Genomic DNA, 26175 nt, shown 5'->3' with positions numbered 1-26175 from the left:
GAAAAGGGATGAGCCATCAAAAGGGGTATTTACAAAGGATAACATAAAGGGCTTCGCGAAGGAACACAAGCGCATCCAGGAGCGTCTCCTAAGAGTAATTCATGTACCCCCTGCCCTGCTCGCTCCATCAGCTGCATATGAAATGAGGCGCATGGACGAATTTACTATGGAGATGAGGGTAGCAAGCTGGGAGGCAACTTTATCTGAAGCTCCTGCAGCTACTGTACCCCTGAAGAGCATCTCCGAGCTCTTTTAGGAGATCTCTTTGCAGTCTAGAGTAAAATGGGTTAGATAGTTGAGTGAACGCAGTGCAAAAGTCGCTGAACTGTAAGTACCCTTCCCATATCTATCCATGATCCTAGAATCTCTATTAGGAGGATAGATAAAGGAGGACGTTTCTGAAATTTCCTTTTTGGTGGCTGCCGCCGCCACCACCATGGCATCAACTGGCACACCCTTAGTAAGAAAAGATTTGTCCTGGGGGGGGGGCAGAAACAAATTTATTAAGCCTCCTGGGGACAGGCTCCATGGTGTCCGGAGACTCTCATGCCCTTCGTGAGACCAGCTGCATAAGCTCATCGAAGGGCGGAGACACCCAAGTGGTGGAGGGCTGAGATCCGAAAGCCTTCAGGAGAACAGACTCGTTTTCAGTAGGGTTTGTGGAATGCCAGTCACCCCTCTGCTTAAGGATTTCTAATACCTCAGCAAATGAAATATCCTCAGAGGGGGACTGTGGGGACCCTTCAGATTCATCTAAGTCGGTATCGGATGTGAGGGACTTCCTGTGGTGAGTCTAAATGCATTCTCTTCCTGGGAACCTCATCGGTGGGGACTTCTGGTGAGGTCTCAGAAGAGCAGGGGCCACCCGATAGGGCTTCCTGAGGCTCTGGGTCTCTACGCTTGGCAAGCATCTATGAACCTGAAGCAGACAGAGGCACTTTTGGGGAGGAGGTAGCCGGACCTGAAGTCAAAGATGTCTTAGGAGACATAACTCTCCTCATGGCTTCGAAGGCACCCCTGCTCCAATGAGAAGGGACCGACAGATCCGAGGAAACAGATACCCCCGGCACAGGGATGGTGGGCTCCGAGCCAGAGGTACGAGTCAAGCTCATCAGAGCCAAAGCCCCGAGAGGCAGAGTCGGAACAGACAAGTCGGTCTGACTATCCTCCCTGGACCCAACCATAGAGTGTTGGCTCCTAGATTCCGCAATCAGCGCAGAGGACGCTAGAGTAAACAGAGCCAAAGACACTGGAGCAGGCATCGGCTCCGAAGGCACAATGGTCATCAAGTCAGACTCCTCCAGCTCCGAAGGACAAGTATGGCTTGGAGGCGGAAGAGTATTAGATGGTAAAAGGGTCTTCGGTTCCGAAGCAGTTTGGGTCAGAGCCGACGAGAATTTAGCAAAGGCTGGTGCCTGTAAAAGCTTCTGCACCACACGATCCATATCCAAATCGGAAAGGCTAATCGAAGACCGAGATAAGTAGCTAGAAGGAGGTACAGATTGCAAGAGTGGAGACTTGGATACTTTGGATACCGGTTCCAAAACTGGGGACCAGCTCTGAAAGGACAATACAGTCTGCTCTGAGGTCTGTGGAACCGACGTCAAAGATTTTTTTGATTTCTTTACCTCAGACGAAGTAGAAGCCTTAGAAGACTGAGGATTTGCTGGACCCGTCCTGGTCACTCAAAGCTTCTTAAAAGGAAGGTTTAACTAAACCTCTGTCAATTAACTTGCTCTTTCTCTCCTGGAGAACCTTAGAAGAGAAAGAATGACAGATGGAGCAGCTTTCTTGGAGATGCAATGCTCCCAAACAAACATAATTCACATGACCGTCAGTGACAGACATTTTCTGTCCACATTTAGGACATTTCTTAAACCCTGATTTAGGGTGTTTATCTTTATCATGGTCAGCCATACTGTAACACACAATGTCAATAGGGTGCTGTAAAAAAACTAGACACATCCAAACAAGAAATATCAAACAAGCCCTTTTAAAACTATGGGCTAAAATAGTAATCCGTACACACACACACACACAACTATTTATCTAAGCTCTAAACAGTAAATATATCAAAGATGTGACAGAAAAAGTCACTATATAAAAGGCACACAACTACAATATAAACTGTTACACACACACTATTTATCTAAGCTCTAATACTAATTACTTCAACTACAATGTAAAGTACTAATAAAGATTTAACAAGGCCTAAATAGAATGAGGCCAAGAGAGCTAACAACTAGTTTAAGAAAAAAAGGCACACCAAGGGAAGGGAAACTACACAAAAAGTTATAAGAGCTTTTATAAGTATCTAAAGATATAAATCAGAAATTTTTATCAGTATTCAAGAAAAAATAAGGTTTTTACTGGCCCGAGCTAGCGAGAACCTCCGATCTACTGGTGTGGCAAACCAGATCTGAGGTAATTCTAGGTGCATCATGGGATAGGGACTTGGCCTCGAGCTATCTGAAAACCTTGAGCTTTGTAGTAGGCCGAGGCTCCGAACCCATATGTAAGAATGAATGACAAGACAGAACAACTTCACATCAGGAGTTTCTCCAGCACTACACGTGTATAATAAAACCCACGGGAGAGTCTGAACAATTTTACCAGGTTCCACAGGCAAAAGGAGAAGTCACTGGTTGCAATCAAGTGCGGCATGTACACACTGAGCCAGTGTGCAAAAAATCAACATGAGAGAGCTAATAGGCACCATGGTAGTGGTGGGTTATCTTTAAACTGCAACTGCTCCAGATTATCACAAGGTCTTATACCCTATCCATATACACAACTTGCTCAACAGGTAGCACACACACTTTTGGTACAGCAAGATTAAGAGGATGTGGGTTCTATTCCAACACTAAATGCTTGGATTCATTTTCCATTACTGACACAACACTGTAGGGGGTGAGTAAATGTACATGAGTGTGGTGTCCTTTGGATGAGATGCTAAACCAAAGTTTAATTTACTTGAGTTGGTAGTAGCTCAGGTGGATTGTAAAAGATCACAGAGCACTTATCAAAAGCAGTGTGGGTTCTTTTTCCAAGATAGCTGCATACTGATCAACAACTTAATTTCAGCTCGCCCAGTATAAAAAAAAAAAAGAAACGGACAGGGAAGGGCCATTTATTCTGCCAGTTTTAGTAAAATTAAGTTACTGGTTAATAAGTACACTGCCTGGATGTCAGCAAAGAAGAAACTTAAAGGGCCTGAAAGAAAATCAACTAGAAAGGGTGAAGAGAAAGCAGCAACTGTGAAGAATCCTGCAGCTGTTCAGCAAAGAGCAATTCAAGCTCCAACTTTGGTACAAGAGATGGCTTCCAGAAATTTGGAGGAAAAATAAATCAAATCTGCTCAGATTAAAAGGCTGGAAAATATAAGAAGCTTTAAAAAGCTATTCAGATGAACTGATAAAACTGCAAAAATCAGAGGTCGAAATGAAGAAAAGACTGGCAGAGTATGACACTGCTCAAGAGCAGTGGTTTCAAAAAACAGTCCAGTTAGAAGTCAGAGCACACACAGAAAACTGTGATTTTCTGTTGTACCAGAGAAACCGAAAGGGACAGAATATTAGTTTTATGGAAGCACGAGAGAGGCAGGAGTGGCCGCCGCCAAAGCCGCGGTGGAAGCCACGGTAGGACCGGAGGCCGAAGCCGAATCCGGGGGCAAGAGACCCACCAGGATCAGCTTGGATCTCCGGTCCTTAAGTGCCCTGGGGTTGAACGCCGCACAGATGGAACACCCAGAGGAAAGGTGTCCAACCCCAAGGCACAGAACACACAGAGTGTGGCCATCAGCCGGTGAAAGCTTACTGCCACACTCGGTGCATTTGGAGAAGATTGGTTTTGGGGCCTCAGACATTTTAAGCTAAGGAGGACACACTTGTTAGGCCCCAACACACGCACACAGACCCTGACAAACCAGCAAGGGAGAGGGAGGGAAAATTATAACTAAAGTAAGAGTTAAAAACTAGGGTTTACAGATCAAAGGGATCTAAACACACAACACTCACACTAAGGGGATAGAAAAGGAACACATTTTTCTGTTTTTCTCACAAACCAAATGACCAAGCCTGGAGCTCGAAAACCCAGCTGCTGATGACAAAAGCGGCAAACTAGATCTGAGGTCAGTCAGGGTTGGCAGGGGGTTATGGGTAGGGAGGAGCTAGGAGCTCGGATCTAAGCTGTTGAAAACTGCTGGCTCAGATCCGAAGTCAGATCCGATACCCCATAGGTTGCTGCACAAATGAAGTTAGCTACTTCAGATTATTAGTTTTATGGAAGCACAAATAAATAATCGAATTGGTATAAAACAGAAGGATTTGTTAACTGAAAGGGAATATGCGTGTATGCTCCAAACCTGACCAAGAGAAAAGAGCCAAGACCTGTGTTTGTAAAGATGCAATCATACCAGCAGAAAAAGAGTTGATCCTGACAAAACTGTGGCAGAAAGGGTTTTTGTTTAACAAAAATTGAGCCATTAAACAGAAGGGGACTCTACTTCTCATTCTTCTGATATTAAAGCTCAGAGAGACTTGGTCAGTGAAACCTTTTTCAATGTTCCAAAGGAAAATGCTCAACAGACAGAAGAGAGCACAAGAGTTGACTAAAAGAATCAGGAGTACCTTGGGCTTGAACCAGAGTTTGGGATAGGGAGATGGAGATAAACAGGAAGACCAGCAACACTGAAATTATTAAATAAATGTCAGACTATAAAGCATCAATCATATTTGTAAAAATATAAGCTTTATAAGAAAGAGTGACTGAGAAAGACAGAATTTTTGTTGAATCTGTTGAACTTGTAGGGGGAATAAAAAGCATATATCCTATGCCATGTCATTAATGTTTGGAATAACACAAATGAAAAAAGAGAAAAGTAACTAAGTAAAACAATATATTTGTTCTTAACACATTTCATGACAAATTGCATATTATACTGTAAAGCATTTTCAGTGATTACTTACGTATCTCTATCACATATGACAAACAATACTTTGTTTTCTTTTGCAGTTTTAAAGAATCTGGGAATACAATGTACAAAGAGAAGAAAGGCTGGAAAAAAGCACATTTAAGTTAAATGCTGTAATTTTGGTCTGTTGAGGTGGGGAGATGGGGTATAAAAGCATACGGATTATAATATATGTAGAGCTGAAATGTTTTCTTTTACGTTTGCATAGGAGAATGTCTTGGCTTAGTCTAATAATTTTTTGTCTAAGCAAGTAGGCTTTAAAAATACGCAACCACAATATAATGAAAAGCTTTCCGTTAGCAAACAAATGTAAAGTGTAAGCTGAGAAATCTGCAGAAGAGGGCAGCTGTACATTCTGTTCTTATATTTCCATGGAAACAAGCTGACTACCACTGAAGGCAATCAATTTTGAGAGGTTTGGGAATTTTTTTACTAGCAGCACTGTAAAATAAAAAGGTACAAGGGTAAACAGTGTGGTAAAAAATACAATCTGAAATTAATGGAAATGAATAAGAGATGCCAGCTTTTCTGGCAACGAAATACTTCAATGCATTTACTATAACAGTATATAATTTAGTTTTTATAAAGATAGCTTGTGCACTTTTTCTTAAGGTTAAATTTTAATGCTTTCTGAATGCATACAAGCTGTCTTTCGCATCTACAAGGGGAATAAAGACAAGACAAGAACAAACAATTATGGTAAGAAGGAGCACAGGCTGCAACATGTGCTTTAGCATGTGTAAGCTTAATTTTAGGTTAGGTAATGCCTGTGGGGGGCAGCTGTTTATTTGGGACAATTGTTTCTTTCAGAAGGGTCAAACTTCACTTGCAGATGTGCATAGTTTTGTGCGTTTGTTTTAAGTTAACAGGTTCTTGTGTGTATGTGTGCTTGTGCGTGTATGTGCTTTATTATTTTTGAGGGCTTTCATTACAACACAGAATGTCTTGTAAAATGTGACACTGGTTCTAATAGAGATGACAAGAAAATGTATAAAAGATCAACCTGCCAAACTTTAGTGGGTGCATATAAAACTAAAGCTGGAAACAGACATTTAAGTAGGAATAACTTCTTACCATAACGGTTACACTACACTTATTTTGGAAAATGAGATGCCTCACATGTACAGGCAAAATTGTATGATTACTGAATTATATTAAAAAATGCAAAGTGCAAATAGCAATACTACAGGAGACATTTGGAAAGAAATGAGCATGTAAAATTGATAAAGAAATTATTTCAGGATGGACATTCAGGAGAATATCAGGGACAAAGGAAAAGGAGAGTACTTACAGTAATTACTAGAGGATTTCAAACAGTGACAGAAAAGGAAAAAAGAATAATACCAGATTTGTGGCAATAAAGGGCTACTGGCAAGGGAGGAGGATTATGTTAGCATGTACCCACCTAAAACTGCTACTATGGAGATTAAGAACATTTTGGGAAAAATAATCAGCTTTTAGCAGGGAATATTACTTACAGATGGGAACTAGCACTTGATTTGCAACAGTGATAATGTATCTGGGGGCCTAGAAGAGAAAATATAACACAAGAGTAGGTTTCTGAAGGCATTTATGAAAATATTTGGTATGGAAGATGTAAATTCAGTAGTAGGAACTCAGAGAATTTACATATTATTCCCACAGTACAACTACTGGGTTACACTAGACAGAAATTATATTTCAAGGGGAACATGTGCATTTAAATGAAAGCATCGAAATGCATCCAATAACTATTTCAGATCATGCGCCAATAACTACTAAGCTAAAATTGCAAGGTAATGAAGTAAAAATGAGACACTGGCACTTCCCCACTATCTGTTAAAAAGGCAGTAATTTAAGGAATAGGTAGTGGAAATTACTGAAGAATTATTACAGAAGACACAAATTTTGCAGCGGTTATAGCTAGTGGGTGGGAATAAAATAAAACTGGAGTTTAAAAATAGGGTAGAAATAAAAGAAAAAGATGATTAAGTAACAAGAAATAATAATAGAGGCTTTCAATGGTTAAGGTATTGTAGTATAAGGAGACTCTCAAAGAACTGGAAGATGTGCAACTGCAGAATGCTAAACAAAAAAATAAGTGTGTATCTGGATTATATGCACAAGTTTGGAAAGACTGCTGTTAAGCAGCTGTTTTTTTCATAGCTCAATAGCACAAATGCTTTTAGCAAAATGACCTACAGAAAGTAGAAAGGGTCGTTACCAAACTTATGAAGTCTATAACAAGAAAAAAAACAACCAGAGATCCTATAGATGATGTATTCGAGACATTTTGGAAATTTTATGAAAATTTCTATAAAATAGAGAAATGCAGAAATCAAGACAAAGCACAAATGGAAATATTTTTGGAAGACTAATGTATGCTAAGGTTAAAGGCAGATGAGGATCAACAATTAATAGTTAGTAAGATAGGAGGAGACAAAATAAAAACGTTGATGTTTAATTGATATGCAGTAAAGTCTCCAGGAATAGATGGTGTTATTGTGGAAGTTTGGAAGCTACGCTGGAAGAAAGTGATAAAAGATCTGGAAGGTTTTAACAGTATTTTAAAAGGAGGGGAAGTACTAACATCCTGGAAGAAAGTTGTGGTGGCTGTAATACCTAAAGACGGTAAAGATCCATCATCCATGATTATAAAGTGTTTATGTCTATAATAGCTAAAATAATGTCAAAGGTGTTGCCAGAATTGACAGATATCGATCAAAGTGGTTTTGTGGAGAGAAGGCAAACATTTGACATTAACAGAACAATGATGATCCAGAGGGAAGCAGTCGGTAAGAAAATACTGCTGTTAGTGGGTCTTGATGCAGAGAAACATTTGGTAGAGTAAGCTGAGTTTTATGAGTACGGCAATGGACGCATTTGCATTCCCTGATACAATAATAATGTTAATTTGGAGGATATAAGAGGAATCAGAGACCACCATTAAAGTGGGTGGATATATTTAGAGCCATTGGCAAGAACATAAAGGACTTATAAATCCGAGGATACAACTAATATGCCAATCAAGAAAAGTTGGCTTTATTTGCAGACACTAAACTTTTGCACATAAAACCAGAAAAGGACACATCAGTGTTATGGAACATTCTGAAACAATTTCAAGACTTTTGTGAATTTAAAAAAAATGAAGACAAAACAAAGGGTATAGCTGTAAAATATGTACCCACACGTGAATTGGTTCAGCAATACCCATACATATGGGTACATGATAAAATTAAGTATTTAGGAGTATGGGTTAAAAAGATTTTGTTACGACAGCTATGGATATGTGGGAAGAGACTAAAAAAATAAAATCTGAGAAACTGTATGCTGCTTTTTATGGATATGTATAGCAAGATCGAAGCAGTGAGAGGGGAAAGGAAGTGGGCAAGGGTCAAGTGGGATAAGCTGATCCTTCCAAAAGAACAAGGTTTACAGGCTCATAGACAAGTACTAGGCTAGCTGTCTTTGTGAGTCATTTTGAGCCCAGCCAATTTCCCCTCTAAAGGTGAGAATTAAACCCTGTACCTTATGTCCATGAGGTCAGCACCTTAACAATTATACCAACTCCCAGCCTAAGGTGGTTTAGGATTACCCAATTTGAAGGGATATTTCAGAGCTATGTCATTAAGACTCATTTAAATAATACAAGCAGACAGCTATAACTCAGAGTGGAAAGAGACTGAGTAGGGAGAAATTTATGAGATACAGATGGAGTGGGATTTTGGATTCAGATCCATAAAGAGAACAACCACCATACAATACAGTATATTCAGAAAATATTCTGAGAATGAAGATGATTCTGTCAATAGGGATGACTCCAGTTAAGGGTACAGAGAATAGCCAAGAGGGGGCTGGAATTTACTGGAAGAAACTGGCAAAGAAACCATGGGTATTGGGAGCAAATAATTAGAGAGGGAAAGGTAACAGCAGCAAGAGGCCAAAAAGACATTTGGACTACATGCTAGACACTGACTTCCCTATCAGGGATTGCTACAAAGAGAAAGGGATAGGGGAAATCCTAAATGAAAGACCTGTACTGGTAGAACTTTTAGTTGAATCTGAAACACAAGCTGCTGTTTAAAAAAAAAAAAAAAAAGAATTAGTAAGGCATATAAAATACTGAATGATAACTACAGAATCAGAGTAGGTTAGAATAGATTAGGGAGAGTGACTGGTTAAGCAATTCATAAGGAAACCATGTGAGGACAAATGTATGGCTCCCAAATACACAACAGAGTCTAGAAGATTTAGGATTTTTGCTTAGAATTGTTTGTATAAGTACTTTTATACCCCAAGCAGACATTAAAGATGTTTTCCCTCAGGTAGATGTCAAATGTTGGAGGTGTGATGGGGAATAAAGAGGTAACTGGGAACATATGTTTTGACAGAGTAACGAGTTGGCAGACTTTACAGGATCTGAATTACCTGCATATGGTAAGGCCTTGTTAAGTTCAATTCTGGTGGCTGCCACATCAACAATTACTAGAAAATGGAAATCAAAGTCTAAACCAACCATATCTGTAGTAGTCAATATTGTAAGACATTAAAAAAAGCGAAGTGGGATCTTTAGAAAAAGGCAGGATGGAATTACATAAATTTGGGGAACAATACATACAGAATAATGTTCAGGTGGAGGAGGAGCAAGGTTTAAGGGAAGGAAGGAATTGAGCAATTTATGTGATGTTGTATTGATGAAAATTGTAGAAAAGAATATATATGTGATGCATAATGTCTAACGGTGAAAATAGTAATACGATTGATTTTCTTTTATATAAATGTATGTTTGTCTGTCTTATTTGATAATTCAATAAAGGTGCAAAAACAGTTGGGGTTCTTTGCTACTACATTACTCTGACATATTTGCAAAAATAAAACTAGTTACATAACTACATTTTATAAGTATCAAATGAGTAGCTGTAACTGAATCTTTGTAGTTACATAAATTTGAAAATGAAACTACACAACTTTTACATTCCCTCTTGTTTTCTCCATTTAAACTCTACCACTCCTTTGGTCACAACCAAAAAGGTTAGCATGTCAAGTCCCATTACTTATTAGACAATTCTGCACATATTTTGTTTTATAATAAAAGAAATGTCCTAAACTTTCATCCAGCTTTACTTGAAAAAAAATTCAATACAAAATCTTGTCTACAGTTATATCACTGAATCATTCTTGTTTAAAAGTTCTTCCTACATTATCTCCAAAATCCCACTATTCTGCATATTTTAAACGTGTATTGCAGTCTTTTCCATCTAACAGTCATACTTTATATACTTCTTTTCAATTATATTCCATTTCCATCTTAACTAGCAGTTTTCCCAGAAACATTGTAAGGAAATCGGACCATATGCACATTTACATCTCATATATACCTCACCCACTACCTTTCTACTAGTTATTCCTGTGCAAAAACATAAGATGCTTCATTTTCCTTCCTTTAGACTCTGTAGCATCAAATTTCCATCCCCACATTTTCTTTTCTACATCCACAATTTCATACTAACACTTTCCCCCTTTTCTTTCTTCCAATACCTTTCTCCACATACCCAAACTCCACCTTCTATACTTCTAACAAAAACTCTTGGTATTTTCCAAATATTTTCTTAAAATACATAAAATACATAAAAGATGCCAAATCTACTACGTAGTTTAACAATCCTCTTTTTTCAGATTATATACAATCCTTTTAATTGGGTTAAACATGCCCCCAACACCCCCCAAAAAAGTGTCCGAATTAATTACTTCAGAAACTTGCCTAGAACTCTATATGCTCCTGGCATACAAAAAAAAGTCAAAATGCCTATTCCTCCATTAACAAAAATAAACTTTATTTTTTAAAGAAAACTTAAAATACAGTCCACATTTCTATTGCCTTTATTTTTTTTTTCAATTGCTCCAACTGTTGCACTAATTTTACTTTTCTCCTTGCAGAATACTACTGCCTTTAGACCAATGGTTCCTCATCTTTGTCTTTTCTCCTGAATCCTTAGTCTTCTCCTTATTCTTTATTGAACCATTAAATCCACATTTCCTTTCGCTTATCTCAATATTTCTTTGAAACAATTTAATAGTTCCTATTAATATCAAATCAGGATGTCACATTGCTACTGTCAATTTCATTCCCTCCAACTTCCACACTGCACAGCCCAAGCTGTTTTCAAAACACTTCAGCACAATAGTCATTGTCAAAGCAAAAATTCCACTGCTTGTCAACCCTAACTTAAGCCTTTCTTCTAATATATATTCCCTGACAACCACACACTCATCAGCTGCTAGTCTTAACAATTCAAACTTTAACACCTCAACCTATACCCAAGTGGACAGCACCCAAGCACTACAAGGCTTTTGCTGTGGGCAGCATGCAAAAGCAGTTTATGCCCACATAACATGGACTTTTTGAACCCCAAAGCCTTAGAGCTGTTCATGCAGTGGTACCACAAACACACAGTGATGCACGATAACAGCAGCAATGTCAACAATACTAACAGTAACTTGCATACAATAAAGACTGCACCTATCTTACCAGAGTAACGCAGCAAATGTACTAACTATAATCTAAGAAACGTTAGCTACAGAAAAAACATGACACACTAGAACAAGAAAACAACTCTGGCAAACTTAATCTCTAAAACCTGAACGGTTAAGAAACAAACGGTGGAAACACCAAGACACACTGCACAGCAAACATCCTAACACTAGAAATACTAAATTAACACTAACAGTATACCCTATAGCTATCAGAAACAGGGAAAGGAAAAAAAGCAGATGAAAAAGTCACACTAGGGATATCCAAATGATACACCAAGGCAGAGCTTTTCATCCACAATCCGATCACGATGGTGGTTCATAGGTTGGTACTAGGCTATCAGCCCTAGGGCCTATACAAGCCTAGCCATAACAATTCCCTGGCTATTTCTTCCCACATTATTTACTTTCCTGGACCCCTGGCTAGCAGGGCGACTGACGTGATCCCTGGGGTGAATTTCCTTTCTCCCATCCAAACGTCAAGGTTCCTCTTGAAGAGGTCCAAAGAGGCACTCTGCTTGACATGTATGGGCAATCTATTCCAGAGTCTGGGGAGTCTCTGGGTCAGGAACCTATCCCTCCAGCATGTTTTGTTTATTGTGATGACAAGGTTTAGATCCCTGGAGCGTGTAGCTCTGAGGGATTGGGATTTCTTTAAGTGTAGCATGTCCAACAGCTCTGGGTTTGACATGGCCTTGTATGTTAAGCAGAGATCGCCTCTGAGTAGGCGATATGCGACAGAGTACAGCTGGAGTTTTTTAAGGCGGTCAGCGTAGGGCATCTGCTTTAGGCCTGTGATTCTTTTAGTGAGGTATTTCTGAGGCCTTTCCAGTTGTTGCAGATGTCTTGAGAGGTACATACCAAATGGGGCGTTGTATTCTATAATGGGTCTAATGAGGGATGAGTACAGTGGGACAATGACCTCCTTTTTTCTGGATGAAAAGCCCTTCGTGATGAGGTGTGCCACATAGAAGGATTTCCTGACTGTTGTGGCGATGTGGTTATCAAAGGTGAGACCACTGTCCACCTGTGTCCCTAAGTCTCTTATAACACTTTCTGTATTTAGTGAACTGCCACCTATATGGTAATTCATGGATACATGTATTTTTCCCCAAAGGGGATAACAATACATTTCTTGGCATTGAGCTTGAGCCCATGGCTCTGGCACCAAGCATCTGTTTCTGTAGGGCCCTTTTGTAGAGTATCCACATCATTTGGAGATTCAATAATGGCTCCCAGTTTGCAGTCATCTGCAAACTTTGTTAGCCAGAGTCCTTTAGTGTTGACCTGTACTTCAGAGAAGTAGATGCCAAACAAGAGCGGCCCCAGGACTGAACCCTGAGGTACTCCACTTGTCACTTGTCTGGAGCTGGATTTGGAGTCGGCTACTTTTACAGTGTGGGTTCTATCAGTAAGCCATTTAGCAACCCATTGGGTGACATAGGGATTAATACCCAACTTAGTAAGTTTATCTATGATTCCAGAGTGGGGGATGGTGTCAAAGGCCTTGGCAAGGTCTAGATAGGCTGTGTGGACCACCTTACCCTTGTCCATGGCTCTGGAGACTGATTCAAAGAAGTCAATCAGGTTCAGGAGACAAGATCGGCCCTTCACAAACCCAAACTGGGTGGGGTCCAGTGTTTGAAGGTTGCCAATGTCTTTGTTTATAAGTTCCATAATAATACGCTCCATGGCCTTGCAGATAAGGCTGGTCAGACTGATGGTACGGTAGTTTCCGGGATCCAAGGTGGATCGCCCCTTGTGGATTGGGATAACTGTAGCTCTGCGCCACTCAGTGGGCACGAAACCTGAGGTGAGGCTATGATTAAACATGACACTTAGGTGAGGTGACAGTTCATATTGTAGTTCATGTAGTACACAGCCCGGGATGTCATCTGGTCCCATGGATGCTGTATTCTTGGCTTTAGAGAGTGCGTTTTGTACCTGTGTGGCCGTTATTACTGGAATTTGGCAATCTTCCGGTATTGAGATGGGCCATTTAGGGGGTGAGAGGGGGGTGAAGTTGGCACTGAATCGATCTGCCAGGATATTGGCAATATCCTTTGGATCAGTATATTTATTGCCATTCTGTTTTAGCTCAGAGCAGATCTGTGGCAAGCGATATCAGGGTTATTGGTGCTACAGAAAGGGATTACAGGCAGAGCCCCGAGTCTGAAGATTCTGAATATGGCTGGCATCAGATTTGATAACCCACAGGTCAAGACATCCGATCCCATGTTATATTCATTCACCATCAGCCTCGATAACTCATAAGTTAAATCAAAAGCTTTCTAAAAATGGCACAATTTGCTCCTCCTTTTCTCTAGCAATTGCATCTATCAATTCTGTTGCTACTTAACACCACCTTCCTTCTCTTTTTCTCACTGATTTCATCTTTAAATATTTTTGGATAATAATTTTACAATTCATGTTACACAAACCAACTATAACTGTCTAAATTTCTCCCTCCCTTCCCACATATAAACCTTTACACTTTTTTCATTCCTGACTTTTTTCAACCATTTACTATATTTCTAAATAATGTAGAACTTAACCAGCTCCTCTATTTTCCTTTGTAACACAACTCTTTATTCTTCTGGAATCTTTCTGATATTCCAGTTCAATCCTAAATCTTTAATCTCTTTTCCATATACATCCTTTTTATATACTTTTACTGTATTTATAAACTCATCAACCCCACTCATCGGGTTAGGGTGTTGCATCAATTGTTGCCACATTTCGAGTTAATACCACTCTCTTACCTTCTTTCAAACAGTCATGCCTGAATGTTGAAGTTGCCATCTCAAGTAATCCATCCATATTTCTTTGCTGGATGTCATTATTTCCTCTTGCCTTATTCCTCTCTCTCCCAAATCATCCTCACCAAATAATTTTCTTTTTTCCTTGCTCATATGCTTGAACCACTGTACACTATTCTTTTTGATCCTCTCTGCAACTGGATATACTTGGCTTCTGCCCTGGTGTCATCCTACCACCCATCTCACACATGTCATCTCACCTCTAGCTTTTTCAACCACTCGGCCTTTGCTGCCTAGGTTTCTCTGTACCATACAGAAGTGCTGTTCACACCACTGCTTTGTACAGCTTAAGCTTCATCTTATTTGTAATTCTTCTGTCACTCAATACCCTGACACACTGTGCCATTTAGCTGCAGCCCCTATGATTCAAGCTTTGACTTCCTCATTCAGACTTCCCCACACCACAGCCACCCCTCCAAAATATTTAATATTCAGCTTCTTCTAATTCTTCTCATTTGCTGACATGACAACTGTCTTGTTGGTACTCAATTTTATCCTATGTGCCTTCAGTTTTGCATTCTACTCTCCTACCATCTGCTGAAGTATGCTTGTAATACCACATCATCTGCAAACAGCAGCTTTGCCGACCCATCCCTTTTTGTATGTGGTCTTGTGACAGTCTGTCTTGGTGAATCATGCGTTAGCCATCATCATGCTATTTTCCCAGACAGAAGTCTAGAATAGCCTCTTCTTTTTTTTTTTTTTTTTTTGTCCTACCTATCCAAAGCCAGGCAGCCATCATATCCTGTTCTGTCTTAGTATAAGCATTCAGGTTCCACATTACCATCGCCAACACATACTGTTGTGCTCAGTCTATTAAGTCCTACAACTGCTGCCTAACTGCACTTTTCTCCAAGCCATCACAATCCTACTGTGGGGCACATACTGCCCCTTTCTTTACAATAGAGTCTGACTATATTTGATGACATCCACAACAGTCTTCAGAAAACTCTCCCTCAATTCCCATATTGGCTTTGTTTAATTGGCCTTCCACCTAGTCTCCTGGATACACAGGATGTCCAATATCCTCCTTACCATTATGTCATCCACCTCCAGTGTGGGTTTTTTCACTGAAACTATATTCAGTACAGCAATCCTCAGTTCATGTTTGGCAGGTTGACTGGTTTAACATTCAACATCTGCTCAACAAATATCCCGGGTAACCTAGAATAGGCAAATAGACATAATCCAGCGGCTTACTGACCTAAGGCAACTCGGCTTTATGGTGGGTACACACTGGGCAACAGATGCAAACAGAACTCTCTCACCATTAGCTTGGGGCACTGGTGTAGGTCGGGTCCTCAACCCACTTATCACTGGCAAATACCCATGCTCATTTTTTTTTTTTAATGGCGACAGTAGTCACTGTGACCATATTACCTAGAGCCAATTTTTTCACCAGTTGGTTAGCCCTGACAGTGTGCAGTCTATGATCCATGTTTTCCTATCTAAAGGATACTGTGTACAACATTTGATGTTTAAAGTGGTCAGTTTACACAACTCTTCTTCCAACAGGCACCATGGAGACTGTGCAGCTGCACACAACTCCAACCAATTCTGGGTGAGTTTGAGATGGTAACCCCTAGCATGTTTTTGGGAGGTGGAAGGTACTCCAAAGAGGTACAAGGAAAACATGCAAACTCTTCAAAGATATTGGTCAGAGGTCAGGATCAAACCCTATACCTTGTGCTTGTGAGGCAAAATCATTAGTGATTATGCCAATTGCGTGATCAGTGCATTTCTACTTATCCCTTTCATGTTTGTGTGTTACCTTAAAGCATACACACGAGTATTCTGCTATGGTGGTCGTGGCTCCATCACTGACAAAGAAATTAAATTTGACTATTTATCCTTTGATGATCTGATAAGGATAACTAGGCTAGTAGCCTCTTTTCAGGGGAGACCACAGTTGATAATTATACTGCTAGGGGAAATCGGGCCAGGGCATCAGGAATTACCCCAGCTTTTTTCGACAGCTCAGGTGGATGTAAAAGATCCCATGGCACCTATCATCAACATAAGAAGATGGGATCTCGGTTTTAATCTCTCACCTGAGGGATGACACATTCAGGAATGCAGCACCCACTTTATGTTGCACTGCAGTGTCAGCAATCGATCTACTTGGTCTGGAAGAGAACCTATGGCCTTCTGCACCAAAGGAAAGTAGTGTGCTACCAGTTGCCAATGACAGCACAGCATAGAGAAGCCAAAACTATTTCTGTAAACAAGGAAAATTAAAGAAAAAAATGAAAATTGTACCCGCCAATGTAATTTTATGGTGAACCAAAATGAACCCATCAATTTGGACAGCAGTGTGAGACTGAACTGCACTGCTTAAAGCATTATGGATTAGCTGTCCTTTACAAGCTGAGAAGTCAAGAGGTAAGGGATTACTTTACAGGTAGCTCTATTGAAGGAAGACATATTGAGATTTGAAAGGAAAATGGTATTGCAGAGCATCTTTTGGAACAAATATACATAAAACAATAAAACTGCAGACAAATGACCACACTGCACTTGTCACCATAATCAATAAATAGCTGATGAATGATCATCACTGTCCATCTTGACACACATCCCTTTAGTAAAAGCTTTCAACTCCTTTCTGACAAGTACACAGTAACCCAGAGGTAATGAGTGGTTAAGAATGATACAGGTATGACCTGATGCATGTCTTGGAGAATCTATGTATTTTTTCAGCAAAAACTATCTCAAAGCAGAGAGCTATGGTTACTAAATCTTATTACCCTCTTATGAGTTTCATCATTGACTGACATAAGTCACTTTCAGTATATTAAATTTAAAACAAACCTATTACTTGCCTTGTGGCTTGATATCCATGGTAACATGAGGAAAACTACCAAGCACAGCTTTAATGTCTTCATATTTGTCCTCATCAAGGAAATGCAGTAAGCTACGGCGTTCAGATTCTTTCAAGCTGACGAGATCTTGGATACTTTTGATTTTGTACTTTAAGAAAGAAATATTTACGCATAAGTGCAAGGCAAAACTATTTTTTCCCCAAAAAGTACTTTAGTCATCTTATTTTTGTTCAACTAGTCCAGAAAAAAAATTAACATGCCTGTAATACTTGCATTTCTTTCAGAAATTAAAACTGCAAACACTGTGACTCCCCTTCTTTTTAGGTTCCCCACCTTTAGGTCGTTACAGCAGCCTAGTATTAAAACTTGTGATAGTGTACTGACTGCTTAACACATGGAAAAATAATGTGCAATTCTAAACACTTAGCATTTTTTTCAACAAGCAAGCATATATCCATTAACCCCTAAGTAGAAGTCTTAACTTCTGCCTGAAAAAAATAACATTTTCCAATGTCTGTAGACCACCACCTTTGTCACTTAATTTCTGTCACATGGGTTCTGAGAAGAGAGTACAAGCTGCCAACAGAAATCTTTAAATGAGATTACTTAACACTCCTAAAATTTTCTATATCTGTGCTGCAACAAAAACTGACATTTATTTCTAAACCTTTTCTGGAATTACCTTCTAAATAAGTCTAACCACACAGCATATGAGAGTGACAGTTGCACTTTGTCTGTGGCAGCAGAGGAAAAGGTCCTGTAACACAGGGCAAGACAAATGAGTTAAAAAAAAAACAAAACAAAAAAAAAAACACCTTATTAAATAATATCAGTTTATACAAAAGGGAACCTTCCTTGGTGGGTCAAAGGCTAGGTTCATCCACACTACCAGACACAATATGGTACCTTTTCCCCCATACGTAGCTCCCACTTTCACGGAAACATGCTTCTAAATGCTAGCATATGTGTATGTGAATAAAAGGATCGCAATCTTATTGGATAGGCTTACCACTGATGTGAAGCTATTCAAATGAAACCCTGACCATTGTAAGGGAAATCACAAATTAAACCCGGTCTGGTTCCCATGTCTCCGATAGACAGAGGCCACCAGGAAGTACAATGTTCTCCAATTAACACCCCCCCCCCCCCCCGACTAGTCCCTTAGCTACCTCCTTACTAACATACTTCCCACTCTGGGACAAAAGTTGGGATGCAGAGCTTGGATGATAAAGACTCTAGTGTTCGTCTGCCTAGTAACAACCTATGAACCTATTTGGCATCACAGGCCAGCTATAAAACTGCACCTACAACCTACACACTCCAATTTCAGCCTCACCCACTATGGAGCATATATCCTGCATATCAACAGCAATGCATATCAGGCTCCTATATTAATACATAAATATACAACTGTCATACATGAAGGGAACTCCCAACAGTGGATGATGAATAGAGGGGCTATCCAACCACAGGGAGGGTTACCCTGGAACCCACCAATGATGGTCTCCCAATGTTAGATACAACAGTGGTGATCTGTTATAAATCAGCTAACACAACATATAAGCACATGTTGCATCTAACACTGGGGATCCTTTCTTGGGTGGGTCAGTGACTGGCCTAAGCCCAAAGTAGTAAATCTTCCAGGGTGGAAGCAGATGAAGTACACCCCGAGGAGGAATGATCAGATGCTTGAGTCCCGAGTACAGACATATCAAAAGGGAACTCTTTTCACCATGGTCAAGGAAATAATGCATGTTGAAGGTCTGAACACAGGGCTTAGTCACCCGAGAAGACATGCCTCCAATGGAGACATTTTAGGCAATCACACCAAAGACATGCCTCCAATGGAGACATTTTAGGCAATCACTGGAAGTAGCCATGCCAATACTGTAATGGCTGTTACAAGAAACATTTTTTATTGCCTGATGCTGAAACATAACAGTTAATAATCGACTTGGAAAGGGCTTCCTTCTTGACTCCAAGCCTTACCACAAATTCCATGGAATTTTACTATACACATTCACTCACTTCGGGTGAGACTTGAGCTGCTAATGTACACTGAAGGACTACAGGGATTTTCTCATCTGATTTTTACCCAAGTGAAAAAAAAAACAGCTGAATAGATTGATTCAAAAATAATTCATAAACCATTTCTGAGGATGAAAAAAGAGCTGATCTGTAAAGATACTTGATTGTCTGAAAGACCACACGAGGGCCTGTTGCTCAGAGTTCCTACAAGTAGAGGTGATGGACACCACACACAAAATTTTCCAAGAGTCAAACCTCAGTGCCACCAAACATCGATTTTAAACTGGGAATACGTAAGCCTGCCAATCATGAACTTCAAATCCCACTGAAGAGGGATGTTACTCAAAGGTGAAGGGATGCACTACTCCTTTAAATAACAGCTTGACCACTTGAAGTCAAGATGATATGCTGCTCTCCTCAATGCCACGATTGGCAGAAAACATTGACACATGAAGCCTGACCAACTGAATAACTGTAGCCAAATTAAACAGATGGCTAGAAGTAGTCAGGATGACCCCTGTGCTGACAAACTAGAGTGAAAAAGAATAACACATTGCTCCCAAATGGAGAGGTTATTTCACTTGACAAAGTATGCCTGGAGGATGGCTTCCTGGTGATCTTAATCACTTCTTACACCAGCAGGAAAGTCCAGAGGTGTCACAGCATACAGGCTTTAAGATGGTGCTGGCTGTTTCCCGAATCACGGGATGACTACCATACTATAAGAAAAGTCTCCTGCATCACAAAGGGCCCAAGACCCTGAATGTACTTTGTTTCCAGCTAACATGGGATGACTAGAACTAGTTTGGTCTCTTTTTCCCAAACTTCGTAATGAGGCATGGAAATCCTGGAAATAGAAGAAGGGTGTGCAGACATTTGCTATGTGAGGAAGAATACGTAAACTGAAAAACTCAACCTTTCGTTTTGTTTTGACAAACGGTGTAAGTTGCACCCACCTGAAAACCTCTTACTTATGGGTAATCTGAAAAGGAAACATTGTGGTTCTAGAAATCAGACTTATTCCTTAATTCAAGTATAGTATCCAAGATGTGCAGTGTGCTACACGTCTGCATACTATAAGGGAAAAAACCTTAAAAGTGTAAAAACCGTGAATACCCAGTTGGACTTGAGAGAGAGAAATCTGTTGCAATGATACAAATGTTTCAGTGTTACTAGGTGTGGCATGACTTTACCAGAAAGGCTCATCCAGACTCTGCTACACTTTGCTGTGAAGGAAAGGTTAGTTTGCTTTTATTTTTTGTATTACTGTATTGCCTTTCTATATTTTGAATACTGTAGTTTGTTTTCTTTACCTTGTGTTTTGCTTGCATTCTGTTTTAACAGCATATTAAAACTTCAAAAGAGACCACAGCTCTCTCTGTTCTGAGTCAGGCAGAATTTTTTCCTGCCCTCCCACCTATTTAAGTTGTCTTGTTAAAATAAATACCACTGTCTTTCTAGTTGCCCGCCTCTTATGTTAATCTGACCATATATCTCATTTCTCTCTACTTTCACTGGCTTATGTGAGTAATCACAAAATCATCATTTTTGAAATCCCACCCCTTCAATTAAATTTATTGGCCATCCTACAGTATTTCATAGTACCAAAATACAAAAGTGACCACCCCTTTCAATCCATCTTGCTGTTTTAAAAATAGTAACTCTCCACTAAACCTTAACTTTTTAAACAGGTAAAACTCAAGTTACCTACTTTCACATCTAACTTCTCTAGTGCACACTGCAGAGTGCATTCTTTTCAATCTTACCTTTAAGCATCCCTGTGACTAGCACTTTCTCTAATACCTGCTGGAAAGCACTAGGAAGCCTTAAACTCATACAAACACTGAACTCTCCTTGTTAACAAGGAGAAATTAATAGTAGGCACTAAACAGCCTATTATTGCAAAGTACCTTGCTAAGGAAACAGCTCCTATACTTTACAAAGAAAAAAAAAAAAAAGCCCCAAACCAGGCATGTCCAAGGGTCAGCTTCCGGTGATGTCTCCTGTCCACCTGGTGAATCTGGGCATACTGGGGCAATGTAGCAATTGCCTCATGTACACAGACAACCCTCTCCTCCTACCACTCAACACTACAACCTGTGAGAGATGCACTTACATAGCCAAAATGGAAGCAAAGCTCTCTCCACCCAAGATTGTGCTAAACAGTCAAGAGGAGAAGGTTAACACCCACACTACACCTCAAACAACACATAGCCCTTCTAAACCCGCACCACCAACACCCACATATAGCAACACTAAATCCACATATGCAGAGGCCCTTAACTGTAACCTGCCCAAGCAACAAAGACCTCTGAAGCTGAAACGCAAACAAACACCAATCACAACCAATGTGTCACATAGTTCACAACACCAGTGTGCCACCCAGCAACAGCCCCTAAGGCAAGACAATGTACCTAACACTTTAGTCATAGGTGACTCTATAGTCCGGCACACTGATGTCCCTCTCACCAGGTTGAATAAGGAGAAAATTACAGTCAGCTGCCTGTCGGGTGCCAGGATCCGCCACATAACACATGCACTCAAGTCACTCCACAACAAGTACAAATATGACTCTGTCATTGTCCATGTTGAAGTGAATGACTTGAGACGTACCTCCCTGGACTACATGAAAAGAGACATGGAAGAGCTCTCGGATCATGTGGCCCAGGCAGGTATGACCCTAGCCCTGAGTAGCATTCCTGCCTTCGCCCAGAATGATACCACAATATAAGGATAAAACGATTGACTTCAATAATTGGCTAAGCTTATGGTGTCATTCAAAGGGGATCCAGTATCTGTCTGCCTGGGATGACATGATTGACAGACCACGATGCTTTGCCAGAGATGGTCTGCACCTGTCGCCCTGGGATTCAGGTTAATGGCTAAGGCTCTTGCCACCCCTATAGTGCCTTTTTTAGGCAAACTTCAAAGGACAAAACCACCACCGTTAACAGGTACAAGCATGCAAAATCTGAAGGTAATGCTACTCAAGGCTAGAAGTCTAAACCTCAAAATGCACTCTCTCGAGGCACTCCTAAAAATGGAGAACATCGATATCTGTGCAGTAACTGAGACCTGGTTCAAGGCTCCAGAGAGCACCCCTGCAATACCAGGCTACAACTCTTACCACACTTTTCAGCCACCAAACCAGGACCGAAACACTAAAGGTGGAGGAGTGTCAATATTCACCAAGGATATTCACACCACCAGGCTAGTTGGCCAACACAATGTGTCTGAAATTCTCCAAGTGTAACTAACACTAGGTAAGACTGCAATCCAAATTGTAGCTTGCTACAGATCCCCCACCATACCCCAAGATTCTCACTACACCTTTCTAAACATACTGGAAAATATTAAGATAGAACCAAACACCCTAATACTGGGTGATTTTAACTATCCTGCCATTAACTGGGAAAACTACTCATGTCCCAACACCTTTGCGCAACGGTTCTTGGAATTCATAAATTCCAACGCCCTGGATTAACTAAGCCATAGTCCCACCAGGGGCTCCAATATCCTAGACCTGGTCATTACCAACATGGGAAATCAATGCTCCATACCTATGGTCACCCCTCGTTAGTCAGGTCTGACCATAAGCTAATCACCCTTAACATCCACATCCCACCCCCACCCCACACTACTGCAAACACCCTAAAAAACTTCTCCAAAGCCAACTTCATGCTACTCAAGTCAGAAGTGACAAACTTCATGTCACCCATGCAGACGGGAACTGAAAGTTCAACTGCTGAATCCTACACTAAGGCACTGTATGAGCACATCCACTCATGCATGAATCGTGCCATCCCAAATAGAACCAAAATGCTCTCATCCAAAAAAAGGAAGCCAATCTGGTGGTCCCCTGCCATAAACAAACTTCACAACAAAAGGAAGAAACTTTTGCAGAAAAGAGGAAAATCCCAGGATGCAAAAAACTCCCTTACTAGCCTCAGTAAGAAACTGAGATGCCTCATAAAATCCTCCAAAGCTAGTTACGAAAGTAAAATTGCCAAAGATTCCAAAGACAACCACAAAGCATTCTATAACTATGTCAAGAATCTAAATGACAATGCTCAGATCTGCTCTGAGCTAAAACAGAATGGCATTAAATATACTGATCTGAAGGATATTGCCAATATCCTGGCAGATCGATTCAGTGCCAACTTCACCCCCTCTCACCCCCTAAATGGCCCATCTCAATACCGGAAGATTGCCAAATTCCAGTAATAACAGCCACACAGGTACAAAACGCACTCTCTAAAGCCAAGAATACAGCATCCATGGGACCAGATGACATCCCGGCTGTGTACTACATGAACTACAATATGAACTGGCACCTCACCTAAGTGTCATGTTTAATCATAGCCTCACCTCAGGTTTCATGCCCACTGAGTGGCGCAGAGCTACAGTTATCCCAATCTACAAGGGGGGATCCACCTTGGATCCCGGAAACTACCGTCCCATCAGTCTGACAAGCCTTATCTGCAAGGCCATGGAGCGTATTATCATGAAACTTATAAACAAAGACATTGGCAACGTTCAAACACTGGACCCCACCCAGTTTGGGTTTGTGAAGGGCCGATCTTGTCTCCTGAACCTGATTGACTTCTTTGAATCAGTCTCCAGAGCCATGGATAAGGGTAAGGTGGTCCACACAGCCTATCGAGACCTTGCCAAGGCCTTTGACACCATCCCCCACTCTGGAATCATAGATAAACTTACTAAGTTGGGCATTAATCCCTATGTCACCCAATGGGTTGCTAAATGGCTTACTGATAGAACCCACACTGTAAAAGTAGCCGACTCCAAATCCAGCTCCAGACAAGTGACAAGTGGAGTACCTCAGGGTTCATAGTAGGCAGATGGCATAGTTCAAGTGTTTTACCAATGTTTGTTGGCTGTCCGCTTGTATAAGGCAGTCGCCCAGGTATGGGTATATTTGAATCCCCTGAAGTCTGCAATGTGCAATTACTGATGCCAGGCATTTCGTGAAAACTCTGGGCGCAGTAGATAAGCCAAAGGGCAATGCTGAGAATTGATAATGCTCTGAACCTGCAAGAAATCTGAGGTGTCTTCTGCAACTTTGTCTGATAGGGACATGCAGGTATGCCTCCTTGAGGTCTAGAGTTACCAGGCAGGACCCCTTGCCCAGCATGGGAAGGAGTTGCTGTAAGGTCAGCACTTTGAATTTTGGCACAATGAGATAAGTATTCAGTGCGGACAAGTCCAGAATAGGCCTCCATTGCTTTTCTTTTCTTGGAACAAGGAATAGCCTGGAATAAAATCCTTGGCCTTGTTCAGTGTAAGGAACCTTTTCTATTGCCTTCATTTGTAGTAGTTTGGAAATTTGCTTGAAAGCCTCTGCCCTTTGATTTGGTGGCATGTTTGGCATGCCTTGTCTTTTTGGTAATGTATGAAAATGGAATCTGTATCCTTTGTCTATTATTTGCAGTATCCATTTGTCCTTTGTAATACTGTGCCAATTTTCTGAGAATAAAGATAGCTTTCTGCCCAAAGGTGCTTCCAATTGAGCCCTGGTTGGCGGAGTCAAAGTGAAGTCATTGAGTTTGTCCTTGCGCAGTAGTTGTAGGTCCTGCACTACCTCTCTGGTTAGGAGGCTGCCATTGACGTCCTCTGTAGGACCTCGAGCTTGCCCTCTACCTCTGGCATGCCTGTTTATGCCTCTTTGAAATCTGTCTGTGTCTGGAAAGGACCAATTCTTAGAAGGCCAATTTCTGCTGAATCTTGGTGGTTGGACCTGGAGAAAATCTTTGACTGTTTGTACTGATTTAGACTTTTCCTCAAATTTCTTTAAGACCTCTTGAGCCGTGGAACCAAATAACTTTTGTTTTTCCAGTGGTGCATCCAGAAGCTTTGCTTTAACATGATCTGTCAGTGTTTGTTCCTTCAGCCAAGCATGTCTACGTATGACTGCACCTGTCATTGCTGACCTACATGAAGCTTCCAATGCATCATAACCACACTGTAAGAAATGGTTGCTAACCTGCTGAGAGTTATACACCAGATCCTGAAGCGCCTTGCGGTCTAGGGGTTCAGGCGGGGTTAGTTTTTTATGCAATTCATCTAACAGATACACTTGATACTGTATCATATGGAATTGACAATTTAATGCTCTCATAGAAAGAGTGGAAGAATTATACACTTTTTTACCCCATCTCTCTAAAGCCCTGGATTCCCTTTCAGAAGGAAGTGGATTCTTGGCAGTGGTGGTTGTAACCCCTTTAGGGCCCTGGGAAATAGTTTCTGGGTCAGCAGAGTGGCTCTTGTAAAGGTATAGATGCGAGTCCGGGACCCTGTAGTACCTGTCGGGTTTGACAGGAGCCGGAGGAGGGAAGTCAGGGGAAATACTAGACTCAGAGTACACATCTTCTATAACATTTAAAACAGGAGAAATAGCCAAAGGTCTATGCTGAGGTAAATGTAAAAAAGTCCTCAACCTCTTCCTGGAATCAGAGAATTCCTGGCCTTGCCATTTGAAATGCTCTCTCATGGAGTGAAGGGTCTCCCCAAAGGAAAACTCTTCAGGGGGGGAGGCCGAGGGAATAGATTCCTCTGCATCAGAATCCTCGTAGGCCGGAAGGGCCTCCTCCTGGTAGTCTGAAAGGGCAGAGTCATCTGAGGCCTCATCAGAAGACTGGGGATCTGTCTGCTCAACCCTGGGCCTTTTGCCTGTAGGTGGTTGAGAGCCCCTGTCTGGATGTGGCTGAGAGCCCATGATTAAGGAAATAAGGTCTTCAGCCAAACTTAAAATTTGTGAACCGGTAGTGGATCCCTGAGGAATATCCTTGGGAGGGAGAGATTTTGGCTGTTTAGCAGCTTTAGCCCGTGTAAAGGCCTTAATGGACATGGATACAGGAGGCCTGGCTGCCCCACGTGCTGGAGTAGTTTTATCAACAGAAATGGTGTTGGATATTTCCTGAGCACTGGTTTCAGAGGGGAATTCTATGACCGACTCAGTGATGGCCTCCGGTACCGAAGTTACCGGTTGTGCGGTGTCGTCGGTTGG

At 41.0% G+C, this 26175-nt stretch overlaps 1 protein-coding gene across 1 annotated transcript in view; it reads right to left on the bottom strand.

The window, feature by feature from the left end:
- Positions 1-26175, bottom strand: part of SEC63 (SEC63 homolog, protein translocation regulator) — a 1535741-nt gene that overhangs the window by 676763 nt on the left and 832803 nt on the right. The window contains exon 19 of the mRNA XM_044065412.1: positions 17124-17271. Coding sequence (XP_043921347.1) covers positions 17124-17271 — 148 coding nt within the window. The remainder of the gene's footprint in view (positions 1-17123; positions 17272-26175) is intronic.

This window comes from Protopterus annectens, chromosome 1.part0, assembly GCF_019279795.1.
Source record: "Protopterus annectens isolate FY-2018-M chromosome 1.part0, PAN1.0, whole genome shotgun sequence".
NCBI lineage: Eukaryota > Metazoa > Chordata > Ceratodontiformes > Protopteridae > Protopterus > Protopterus annectens.
This window is presented reverse-complemented; position numbering and strand designations above follow the sequence as displayed.